Genomic DNA, 12,817 nt, shown 5'->3' with positions numbered 1-12,817 from the left:
GTGTGGTTGCCTCTCCAGCAACCCTCCAACATGTGGCACCACATGTGGCCACAGGACCTTCTTGTGTCATGTATGCTTACAGCAATTCTGCATCTGGACTTCCCTGGGGCTCCTGTTATGCACTTCTGCAAACCCTGGTCACATTGGGTCATACCTCCATCGCTGCCATCAGTGGCTGGACTGAAATTTCCATACGATGACGTGCTGTCCCCGTCACCACCTTTGGTGGCCTGGTCGACCTTTGCAGACACTGGCACTGCATGTCTCTCTTTTTCAAGACAGCTCTTACTAGCACTCATCTGAGCCAGATTGACCTGTCACAGTGACCCACCTGTCTGAATCTCCTCCATCACAAGGAGTACCTGCTTCTCTGAACTCTGAGCTTCTCTTCTCTTTGGCTGCAAATGCATTACCGAGATACTCTGCCATCTCTCCCTCGGACGGACTGAAATACTGCATTCCCAGGCTACTGCAATGCAACACAGCCACCAACCATACAGTTATGTACTGCAGTTGTGGAAGCTCCGGCCCACTAAAGGGAGAAGGACGGAAGATTGCAGTTTAACATCCCACTGACATTGAGGAATTTAGAGATGCTCTGTCACAGCAGCCATCCTGACATTTGCTTGGAACGATTTAGGGACATCACAGAAAACCCAAATCAGGATGGCCAGATGCAGGTTTGAACCATCATAGTCCCAAATGTGAGTTCCTCGTGCTAACCACTGTGCCACCTCACAGATCCCCCTAATGACACTGCTTCTGGAGATTGAAAGAAATCAGTCTGATGGACAAAAAAAAAAAAAAAAAAACTCTGAGTTGTTTTCAACCCGATCTCCGGCAGCCACCATAGTACCACATGGCACCAGCTTTGCCACTAGAGGAGTAAGCATCATTGCAAACAGCACTGCCACTGCGGCACTATCTCACATCTGCAAGTCACATGTCCTTGGAGCACAGAGCTGGTATCCTTCCACCCAATGGGTATTTAGGTCACTGCCTGACCTCTCTGCAGACAGTTCACAGTCCGGGTTTACACCAGCCATGCCTACTAAGCCATTAATTGGAGTTTGCATCACTGAGCCAAATGAGAAGCATCTCACCACTCAATGCTGATCACAGCTTCACAGACTTAGTCCATCCTCAAGCTCTGTGTTGCTCTCACTGACCATGGCCTCACAGACCTCATCAATGTACGAACATTACAGTGCAATCATCAGCGACTGACTTTTCAGCCTGAACCGAGTAGTGCGGCTCGTGCCCCAAGAAACTGTGTTATTTTATTCTTTTCATTAACATTAACAAACATATAGTTGTTCTTTGCAACCTGTGCACTTCACTCTGTAGCATGTTGTTCCTCTCGGTCATGAACAGAGAAGTAATAATATAAAAAAGCTGTCATGAAACTGCCACTTTATTAAAAACTTTTATCGCTTTTTTTTTATGAAAATGGCAGTACACAAAAAGTAGACAGCCTGCCTAATGAAGGAGAAATGTGATATAAAGAAAAAACAGAATAGTAATCACTGACAAAATCTATGCTACATGTGCAAATTGAATGTACAAAAATGCAAAATACAAGTTATAAAATTACAAGGAGAATGATTTCTTGTTAAATGCTTACCTTCAGCAGGCAAAATTATAACTACAGTTGATGACACATGTAGAAGTACAACCAATTACCTTGACTTTTGAAACTGCTAGTTTCTTCTTGACGGAGGAAAGAGGGACAGGTTGGTGAAGTTGAGAAAGGTGACGCAGGCAACTAATACTACTACAGTATGAAACACTGTTGGCAGTACTTAGAATTTTGCCTACTGAAGGTATGTACTAGGCAGACATTCTGTCTCTATGTAATTTTACAGTTTCCTCAAGTGAAGTTTTGTCTGACACAAATGCATGTTACCTTATCAAATCTGGAATCAGAACAGCGGTGCATGCGATCTCTTCGGGCAGTAAGAATTATAAAGAGAAGTCCCAGCAGTATGTAACCAAGATTGGAAAATATATGATTGAAGTCACTCAAAAGACCAAATGGGTGTGCACACAGAAAATTGTAGTAGCACAGGTCCTGATTCCCAGTCTGATCTAAAACCTAATGAAAGAATGTAACATATAAACAGAATAAATTTAAAGTAATTTTAACATTCATTCATAAAATACTATTTCTATAACATCAAAGACAAGTAAAATCAAGAACTGAATTAAAAATAAAAGCTTGCAACCAACATCATGGACTAGAAGTTTGCAGACGGTTACTGATATCGAAGTCTTAGGTCTGACTCCTGGTAAATATTTTAGATTCCTCAACAACAGTGTGATCTTGAGCAGGTCCATTCAATTCTTGTAAGTAGTCCTTCCAAGCTTGTGAGGTCAACAGACAATTACTTGAATTAACAGAAAGCAACATGCAGTACACGACCAAACCAGTACCTGTCTCAAAAGTTACCTGGTTGTCAACCAGGTATTAATAAATAAATAAATAATCATGGTTTCCTTCAATGCTTATTGCAAGTGGCTCTCCTTTTATTAACATGCATAAGTAATTTACCACAGCAATCACATATTTTGTAAAAAAAATTGTAATATTCTGAGATGACACTGGCATTTTGATCAAGGATCCAAAAATTTCACTGTACTACCTACCATGAATTTCAAAACAAAAGACGTTAGCAATATGAGCAGAACAAAATAAACACGTAAGTGAAATGTCATGTTACATGTAATGGATGATTTTTCCCATTTGTGGCCAGTTCTCCTCATAAGCACCATAAGAGATATTCTTTCATGAGGGTGCTTTATCTCAGTGCACTGTCCGTAAGTCAGAACAGGATATCTTCAGAATGATATTTATTGCATTTGCTACTATGTCCATGAACTTGTTCCATTTATTTATGCGTAGATGATAAATTTTTTCTGAATATTACATTCTATGTATATTTTGTCATGTTTTTCATACGCACATATATTTCACAGCCACAACTTATGGAATTTATGCATAGCTATGTCATAGGATTAAAGGTTTCCTAAATAACAGGATTCAGTAAATCATAGTCATGAACGAGAGCTGTAAGAGTGAAGTAGTAAATAACACATTGGAAGAGTGATGATATTATTAATGATTATAATACGCATGAAAGAATAATCAGATATTTTCAGCATATTTCAAATAATTCATTTCATTATAATACTTGATAACATGTCAGGCTGTTTTGTCTGACATATCTACCTCATAACTTTCTCCAGTGAACTGAGAAACTGTGTAATAGTGTATTAATAGAAGAGGATAGCGCTGAAGTGACTAAAAATACCACAACTCATTCACGTAGCCAAATGATGATAATTCTTACCAACTGGTATGTGATGACAAGTTGAACAACAGGGAGCGAGTAAAAGACAGCAACTGTAAGTAAATTCCAAAGATACAACTGACTTTTTTGGCGCAATATTCTGGGATCCTTCCGAGCAAGGTCAGCAACATATAACACTGTCTTTGTTCTGCAAGCAAGAACAAACTATTTAATGTTAATTTTCAAGGATTTTTCAAAATGACTGAAAAATTAATAAACACAATAAAAAATCAAGTTTGTCACATAACTAAATGAGTCACTGTATTGATATAAAATGTAGTCTGTTTTCATAGGCAACATCCATTCAAAAACTTTTATATACATGAGTAATTACTTATTAACTGGCAGCGATGTGCATATGTATACAAAGTCTTATGAAAAAAACCAATATTTTATATGGCATTACAACAAGCTAGATGTTTGTGTGGCAAACTATTCACGTACTAAAGAATAATTATTTATTGTGCCATGATTGGAAGATGTCAGCATGATGGAAAAGCTTTCAACACACACAGGTTCAAAATTTTATTTTCTAAAGTGAATCATATACAATTTATAAAACTAGTGAAACATGAAAGGTTTCCTGAATGTGGCCAACATTCGTTACTGTAACTGTTATTGAAAGAAGAGTCTATTAGTGGCTAGACATTGATTCAGTAACAGATCTCCGATTTCAATACTAGTAAAGTGAAAGATGCTTAAAAATGACTGCAAACATGTGGAGAGGGTGTTTTAACAGTAATATAGACCACAATAAATTCATATAACCACATACTTGTTTTACTTAAAAGTGAAACCCGCCATGTCACCATTAGTTATGCCCATCACATGAAGACTTTTAGTTAGTGCAATATCCACTGCAGGGACAAAGGAAAACCCATCAATAATAATGCACTGCAGTATTTGAGCCGAGTTGGATTATGCTGTTCTAATATACAATTAAGTTTCTTGGTGTAACTTACCAACAACAGTGACCACTAGGGAACCAGGAGGTAAAGGGTGGGAATGGTTGAGAATTGGTGAAGGAACTGGTTGGTATCTTTGGGATGTGAGGCTACACAATGGTCAATTGGTTTGAAGTGTTGGTAAATGAGAGCCAAAATCCTTTCAGTGGGAGCACAATAACCAGCTATAATAGGGAGTCCAGGATTGTTGGGTTTGTGTATTTTTGGAAGCACATAGAAGGTGGGTGTGTGGGATGTCATAGGGGTGAGGTGGCCAGGGGGGATGTTCCGGGAAGGGCCTATGACTTTAAGCAGACCAGAAGTCCAACATAACCTGCAGTCCCTGCTTAAAGCCTTAGGTCCTTCCCAGTATCTCTCCCCTGAATCTATTATCCTCCACACCCCTATGACACCGTGCACACACACACCATCAACATACTTTACAAAATTCACAAACCCAACAATCCTGGATACCCCATTGTAGCTGGACATTGTGCCCCCAAAGGAAGGATTTTGGCTCTCATTGACGAACACCTCCAACCAAATGCCTACAATCTAGTCTCCCACAACAAAGATACTGACCACTTCCTTCAATGACCCTCCACCATTCTCATCCCTTTGTCTCCTGTTTCCCTATTGGTCACTGTTGACACCACTTCCATACACATCAGCATCCTTCAGGTTCCACGTCTTGCTACAATTGAACACTACCTTTCCCAATGTCCTTCAGACCCCAAACCTACTAAATCATTCCTCAATTGCCTAACTGATTATATCCTAATACACAACAAATTCTCCTTTGAAACAAATTCGAGCCACAGCCATGGGCACCTGCATGGCACCCTCCTATGCCAACCTGTTTATGGGCCACAAAGGGAAACCTTACTAGCCTCCCAAACCCCCAAACTGATGGTCTGATTCAGGTTCACTGGTGATATCTTCATGATCTGCTCCTTCATTCCCTCATTCCTTAGCAACTCCAACACCTTCTCTCCCGTCCACTTCACCTGGTGCTCCTCAAACATTGGACATTGACCTCCTCCTCTTTCATGGATCCATCCATACCTCTGTCAACATTAGACACACCAACTACCAACAGTATTTCAACAGCTGGCATCCCTTGCACATCAAAAAATCCCTCCCATACAGCCTGACCAGCCAGGGATGGCATATCTGCAGTGACAAGAACTTGCTTTCCCAGTATGCTGAAAGTCCCACCTAAGGCCTTCACAGATAGGCACTATCTTCTAGACCTAGTCCACAAACACATTTCCCTTGTCATTTCCCCAACACACCCCCAATCCAGTCAGGACTTTGCTTACCTATCATCCTGTCACTGAAATGAGGGCATCTTACCCAAGATCCTTCCCACCACTCCTAAAGCATTGTTACATCACCCAAACAACCTCCACAGCATACTAGTCCATCCCTATGCCACTCCCAGTTCCAACCCTTTGCCACAGGGATCATATAACTATGGAAGACCCAGGCACAAGACTTACCCAATCCACCCATACAGCACTTCCTTCTTCAGTCCTGTCATACGCTTATCCTACTCCATCAGAGACCGAGCAACTTGTGAAAGCTGCAATCATTGTACAGGTTTTTATATTGGTATGAGTATCAACCAATTGTCCACCAGGCTGAATAGCCACTGCCAAACTGTGGCCTAGAGCAAAGTACACCAACCTGCAGCCAAACACAATATGCTTGATTTAAATGACTGCTTCACAATCTGGACCCTCCCCTCCGCCACCAGTTTTTCTGAACTGCACAGATGGGAGCTGTCCCTAAACACATTCTCTGTTCACAGAATCATGCTGACTTAAATCTATGGTAATCTGCTGTCCCCCCATTCACCAACCAACAGTTTCTTCCTCCCTCTGCCCTATCACCTGCTCCCTTTTCACGGCCCCTCTTCCTCATTGTATGCTGCCCTCTGCCAATGCACCGGCCCCTTCATTTCCTTCTCCGTACCACTGCATTTCCGTTCCCCATTTTTCCTGCCACACCCCACCCCTTGGTACTCGATACTGTGCCTGGCACTCTCATCAGGCCACCATCTAGTCCCTGCACGCCCCACCTGACAGTGCTCTTCTTCCACTATTTTCCTAATACTGCTGATGTTCCAACCTGGAATTTCCACTGTTTGATATTGTTATATTCTTACTTGAAAATAAAATATAGTGAAACTGATAAACAAAAGTTAATGACAACTTATGAATCCATAAGAAGAGATATAAGTGAAATTTCAATCAGATCCTGGGCACAGAGTTGTCCAAATATGGTAGGAAGTAACATAGATGAATAGATAATCTACCATCCCATCTTTCATAGGACAGTCCAATGTTGAAGAAACCATGGATAAATGCAAAATATTTAATTCTACATTTATAATTGTTTTCATCTAGGAGGATCCTACTATCATACTACCTTCTGAGTAGTATACAAACTCATAAATCAATAATACTGAAATAGGTAAAGGTAAAGGCAAAGTTCTGAGCCTGACCAACTACTGTGTCATCCTCTGTGAATGGTGTAATTGGATGTGGTATGGAGAACAAGTGGACAGCACAATGCTCTCCCAGTCTTTGACTTTGGGACCACCACTAATCAGTTGAGTGGCTCCTCAATTGGCTTCAAAATTAGTACTACAACGACACAAGGATCGAGGACTTTCTGAAGCAACAATCCATGAGTATCTCTTCATATGGACTAGCTAAGTTGTTGTGTGAACTTTCATTAACTGTGATTGAAATTTTCTAGTTTAACTCTGCTTCATACATGTGAATGGTGGAGGCCCAAATTATTAAGTTTCTCTGATGGTATGATTGAGAATTCACTATTCAGTTTCCAGCTATAGTCAGACCTTGAGATACTGTATATTTTTCTCACTCGGTGTCAGTGGTAATTAAAGTACTTTCCTCGTCTCACTATTTAGGATGGCATTTTAATGTGAATTGGATGTGGTACGGAGGAGCAAGTGGTCAGCACAATGTTCCCTAGTCTTTGACTTTGGGACCACCATTAATCAGTTGAGTGGCTCCTCGATTGTCCTCAAAGTTAAAGTGCCTCATACCAGTCCTCTCACCACGGTAAATGTCCGTGCAGTACCGGGAATCGAACCCAGTTCCTCCATCAGTTACTGAACCATAGAGCATATTCTAACCTTGAACTGCAGTATCTGACATTACATATATGGACATGGAGGTGGAGACATCAGCAAAGACATCCTCACAGTGGTTTCACTTACACACTCTGATAGTCCGATCAACTAGGATGAAGGTGATAGTGGTCCCACCACTAATGCAGGAGCCCCTGTGATTGTAAAGGGGGGAGGGGGTGTTGGTTCATTAGTGCAATAAATGTGCTGCCAAAAATGACAAATCTGCCAGCCCCACAGAGCTCTGGCAAAGATCAATGTCAACTTGCATGTACCTCATAGTCCCATTACCTGATGGTTATTGGGTTACAACCTCCCCCCATGAACCATGGACCCTGACGTTGGTGGGGAGGCTTGTGTGCCTCAGCGATACAGATAGCCGTACCGTAGATGCAACCACAACGGAGGGGTATCTGTTGAGAGGCCAGACAAACATGTGGTTCCTGAAGAGGGGCAGCAGCCTTTTCAGTAGTTGTAAGGGCAACAGTCTGGATGATTGACTGATCTGGCCTTGTAACAATAACCAAAACGGCCTTGCTGTGCTGGTACTGCAAACGGCTGAAAGCAAGGGGAAACTACGGCCGTAATTTTTCCCGAGGGCATGCAGCTTTACTGTATGATTAAATGATGATGGCGTCCTCTTGGGTAAAATATTCCGGAGGTAAAATAGTCCCCCATTCGGATCTCCGGGCGGGGACTACTCAAGAGGATGTCGTTATCAGGAGAAAGAAAACTGGTGTTCTACGGATCGGAGCGTGGAATGTCAGATCACTTAATCGGGCAGGTAGGTTAGAAAATTTAAAAAGGGAAATGGATAGGTTAAAGTTAGATATAGTGGGAATTAGTGAAGTTCGCTGGCAGGAGGAACAAGACTTCTGGTCAGGTGACTACAGAGTTATAAACACAAAATCATATAGGGGTAATGCAGGAGTAGGTTTAATAATGAATAGGAAAATAGGAATGCGGGAAAGCTACTACAAACAGCATAGTGAACGCATTATTGTGGCCAAGATAGACACAAAGCCCATGCCTACTACAGTAGTACAAGTTTATATGCCAACTAGCTCTGCAGATGATGAAGAAATTGATGAAATGTATGACGAGATAAAAGAAATTATTCAGGTAGTGAAGGGAGACGAAAATTTAATAGTCATGGGTGACTGGAATTCGAGTGTAGGAAAAGGGAGAGAAGGAAACATAGTAGGTGAATATGGATTGGGGGGAAGAAATGAAAGAGGAAGCCGCCTTGTAGAATTTTGCACAGAGCATAACTTAATCATAGCTGACACTTGGTTCAAGAATCATAAAAGAAGGTTGTATACCTGGAAGAATGCTGGAGATACTAAAAGGTATCAGATAGATTATATAATGGTAAGACAGAGATTTAGGAAGCAGGTTTTAAATTGTAAGACATTTCCAGGGGCAGATGTGGACTCTGACCACAATCTATTGGTTATGACCTGTAGATGAAAACTGAAGAAACTGCAAAAAGGTGGGAACTTAAGGAGATGGGACCTGGATAAACTGAAAGAACCAGAGGTTGTACGGAGTTTCAGGGAGAGCATAAGGGAACAATTGACAGGAATGGGGGAAAGAAATACAGTAGAAGAAGAATGGGTAGCTATGAGGGATGAAGTATTGAAGGCAGCAGAGGATCAAGTAGGTAAAAAGACGAGGGCTAGTAGAAATCCTTGGGTAACAGAAGAAATATTGAATTTAATTGATGAAAGGAGAAAATATAAAAATGCAGTAAATGAAGCAGGCAAAAAGGAATACAAACGTCTCAAAAATGAGATCGACAGGAAGTGCAAAATGGCTAAGCAGGGATGGCTAGAGGACAAATGTAAGGGTGTAGAGGCGTATCTGACTAGGGGTAAGATAGATACTGCCTACAGGAAAATTAAAGAGACCTTTGGAGAAAAGAGAACCACTTGGATGAACATCAAGAGCTCAGATGGAAACCCAGTTCTAAGCAAAGAAGGGAAAGCAGAAAGGTGGAAGGAGTATATAGAGGGTCTATACAAGGGCGATGTACTTGAGGACAATATTATGGAAATGGAAGAGGATGTAGATGAAGATGAAATGGGAGATACGATACTGCGTGAAGAGTTTGACAGAGCACCGAAACACCTGAGTCGAAACAAGGCCCCCGGAGTAGACAACATTCCATTGGAACTACTGACGGCCTTGGGAGAGCCAGTCCTGACAAAACTCTACCATCTGGTGACCAAGATGTATGAAACAGGCGAAATACCCTGAGACTTCAAGAAGAATATAATAATTCCAATCCCAAAGAAAGCAGGTGTTGACAGATGTGAAAATTACCGAACAATCAGTTTAATAAGCCACAGCTGCAAAATACTAACACGAATTCTTTACAGACGAATGGAAAAACTAGTAGAAGCCGACCTCGGGGAAGATCAGTTTGGATTCCGTAGAAATACTGGAACACGTGAGGCAATACTGACCTTACGACTTATCTTAGAAGAAAGATTAAGGAAAGGCAAACCTACGTTTCTAGCATTTGTAGACTTAGAGAAAGCTTTTGACAATGTTGACTGGAATACTCTCTTTCTAATTCTAAAGGTGGCAGGGGTAAAATACAGGGAGCAAAAGGCTATTTACAATTTGTACAGAAACCAGATGGCAGTTATAAGAGTCAAGGGACACGAAAGGGGAGCAGTTGTTGGGAAGGGAGTAGGACAGGGTTGTAGCCTCTCCCCGATGTTATTCAATCTGTATATTGAGCAAGCAGTAAAGGAAACAAAAGAAAAATTCGGAGTAGGTATTAAAATCCATGGAGAAGAAATAAAAACTTTGAGGTTCGCTGATGACATTGTAAGTCTGTCAGAGACAGCAAAGGACTTGGAAGAGCATTTGAACGGAATGGACAGTGTCTTGAAAGGAGGATATAAGATGAACATCAACAAAAGCAAAACGAGGATAATGGAATGTAGTCGAATTAAGTTGGGTGATGCTGAGGGAATTAGATTAGGAAATGAGACACTTAAAGTAGTAAAGGAGTTTTGCTATTTGGGGAGCAAAATAACTGATGATGGTCGAAGTAGAGAGGATATCAAATGTAGACTGGCAATGGCAAGGAAAGCATTTCTGAAGAAGAGAAATTTGTTAACATCGAGTATAGATTTAAGTGTCAGGAAGTCATTTTTGAAAGTATTTGTATGCAGTGTAGCCATGTATGGAAGTGAAACATGGATGATAATTAGTTTGGACAAGAAGAGAATAGAGGCTTTCGAAATGTGGTGCTACAGAAGAATGCTGAAGATTAGATGGGTATATCACGTAACTAATGAGGAAGTATTGAATAGGGTTGGGGAGAAGAGAAGTTTGTGGCACAACTTGACGAGAAGAAGGGATTGGTTGGTAGGACATGTTCCGAGGCATCAAGGGATCACCAATTTAGTATTGGAGGGCAGTGTGGAGGGTAAAAATCATAGAGGGAGACCAAGAGATGAATACACTAAACAGATTCAGAAGGATGTAGGTTGCAGTAGGTACTGGGAGATGAAGAAGCTTGCATAGGATAGAGTAGCATGGAGAGCTGCATCAAACCAGTCTCAGGACTGAAGACCACAACAACAACATTGGGTTACAACTACTCCAACTGAACTGGACTCTGGTGCCACAATCCTGCTGGTGTCATACCCAGTGTACTGTGACGACTTGCAAACATTTGATGTATGAACTGTTTATTGGGTTTACGAGTATCTTTCTAGCAATAAATACTTTCATCATTACTCACTGACATTTCTTCTGGGGAGAAGCCGTTGACAACAATTGGCAATGAGGTGCTTCAAATTTTATGTTTAAACCGACAACCAATGGCAGAATTTGAAAAAGTTGCAGTGTTGCTACAATTAAGAAACACATTCAACATTAACCTGAAGCAGCTGAAATACATCAACAACAAACTGACGCACAACGAGTTGCATTCAACACAAGACTTTTTACAAGTTATTGCAGAGAGGACTTGAATGAGCTGGGGTTTCATCCTCAGGGACTGCAGCAACATTTCAAAGGTTTCAAAGAAATGTATACTTCTATATATAGAGCATTTTATTTGTAGTGGTTGTCCCAGAAATTACTGCACTTATTTATGAAGTTGTGCTCCCTAGAGGGCATTGATAACTTCACATTTTCTTTCAATTATGAAGTGTTAAATGAACATTGCAATAGGAAAAATCATATAGTAACAGATAGATTGGAATTCAATCAGAGTTGAAAGAGCTGCAATCAATGGTACAAAGAGTGTCTTTTAAGTTTTTACAAAAACCATTACTGAAAAATATTTTCGATGTGAAAATATCTATTTGCTTGTTGGTTGAACTTCCTTGTGTGATGAAATACCATCAGGTTTGAACTACAAATAACTATGAGACTAATAATGCATACACAATGGCTGAGCACACAACAATTTGTATGTATTTGTTGTGAAATATTTGTTTTGCTTGTGATGTCATAGTACCAGTGTAGGCACGTTTGTGTTATTGTCATGAATTACCTTTGTGTAAAGTGACATACGGATATAGCATCGAAACATATTTAGCAGGAATATAAATTTGGGTGTCATTGTCCAGTGCTGAGAAAATGCAAGAGCTAAGGCAGCAACGAATAGGAAATGAAAAAACCGTGCAAAGTTATTACGTAACTGGTCAATTGGGGATGTCACAGCACTGTATTGTATCGATTCCATCGAAGCTTGGGTCACGTACGCCTACGGTCTGCTTCAATACGGGAGAAGGAAAGTTGCTACTCACCATATAGCGGAGCTTGCACACACATCTGCAGTCTCAGAGAGCTGAAACTACACTGCGAGCAGCAGCACCAGTGCATGGTGGGAGTGGCGACTGGGTGGGGTAAGGAGGAGGCTGGGGTGGGGAGGGGTAGTATGGTGGAAGTGGCGGTCTGTGAAGTGTTGCAGTTTAGACGGAGGGTAGGAGAGAAGGTGCGGAGGGGGGAGGGGGTAAGTAGCGGAAAGGAGAGAAATAAAAATAAAAGTAATTAAAAGATGGTGTGGTGGTGAAATGACGGCTGTGTAGTGCTGGAATGGGAACAGGAGTAGGCTGGATGGATGAGGACAGTGAGTAACGAAGGTTGAGGCCAGGACGGTTACGGGAACGTAGGATGTATTGCAGGGAAAGCTCCCACCTGCGCAATTCAGAAAAGCTGGTGTTGGTGGGAAGGATCCATATGGCACAGGCTGTGAAGCAGTCATTTAGATGAAGGGTATCATGTTTGGCAGCGTGTTCAGCTACAGGGTGGTCCACTTGTTTTTTGGCCACAGTTTGTCGGTGGCCGTTCATGCGGACAGACAGCTTGTTGGTTGTCATGCCTACACA

At 41.4% G+C, this 12,817-nt stretch overlaps 1 protein-coding gene across 1 annotated transcript in view; it reads right to left on the bottom strand.

Moving 5' to 3' along the window:
* Window positions 1-12,817, bottom strand: part of LOC126203031 (SID1 transmembrane family member 1-like) — a 160,205-nt gene that overhangs the window by 102,672 nt on the left and 44,716 nt on the right. Inside the window, exons 8-9 of the mRNA XM_049937269.1 lie at window positions 3,351-3,498; window positions 1,907-2,095 (exon numbers count right to left, since the gene is read on the bottom strand). Of these exons, the coding sequence (XP_049793226.1) occupies window positions 1,907-2,095; window positions 3,351-3,498 (337 nt within the window). The remainder of the gene's footprint in view (window positions 1-1,906; window positions 2,096-3,350; window positions 3,499-12,817) is intronic.

Source organism: Schistocerca nitens, chromosome 9 (genome assembly GCF_023898315.1).
Source record: "Schistocerca nitens isolate TAMUIC-IGC-003100 chromosome 9, iqSchNite1.1, whole genome shotgun sequence".
Lineage (NCBI taxonomy): Eukaryota > Metazoa > Arthropoda > Insecta > Orthoptera > Acrididae > Schistocerca > Schistocerca nitens.
This window is presented reverse-complemented; position numbering and strand designations above follow the sequence as displayed.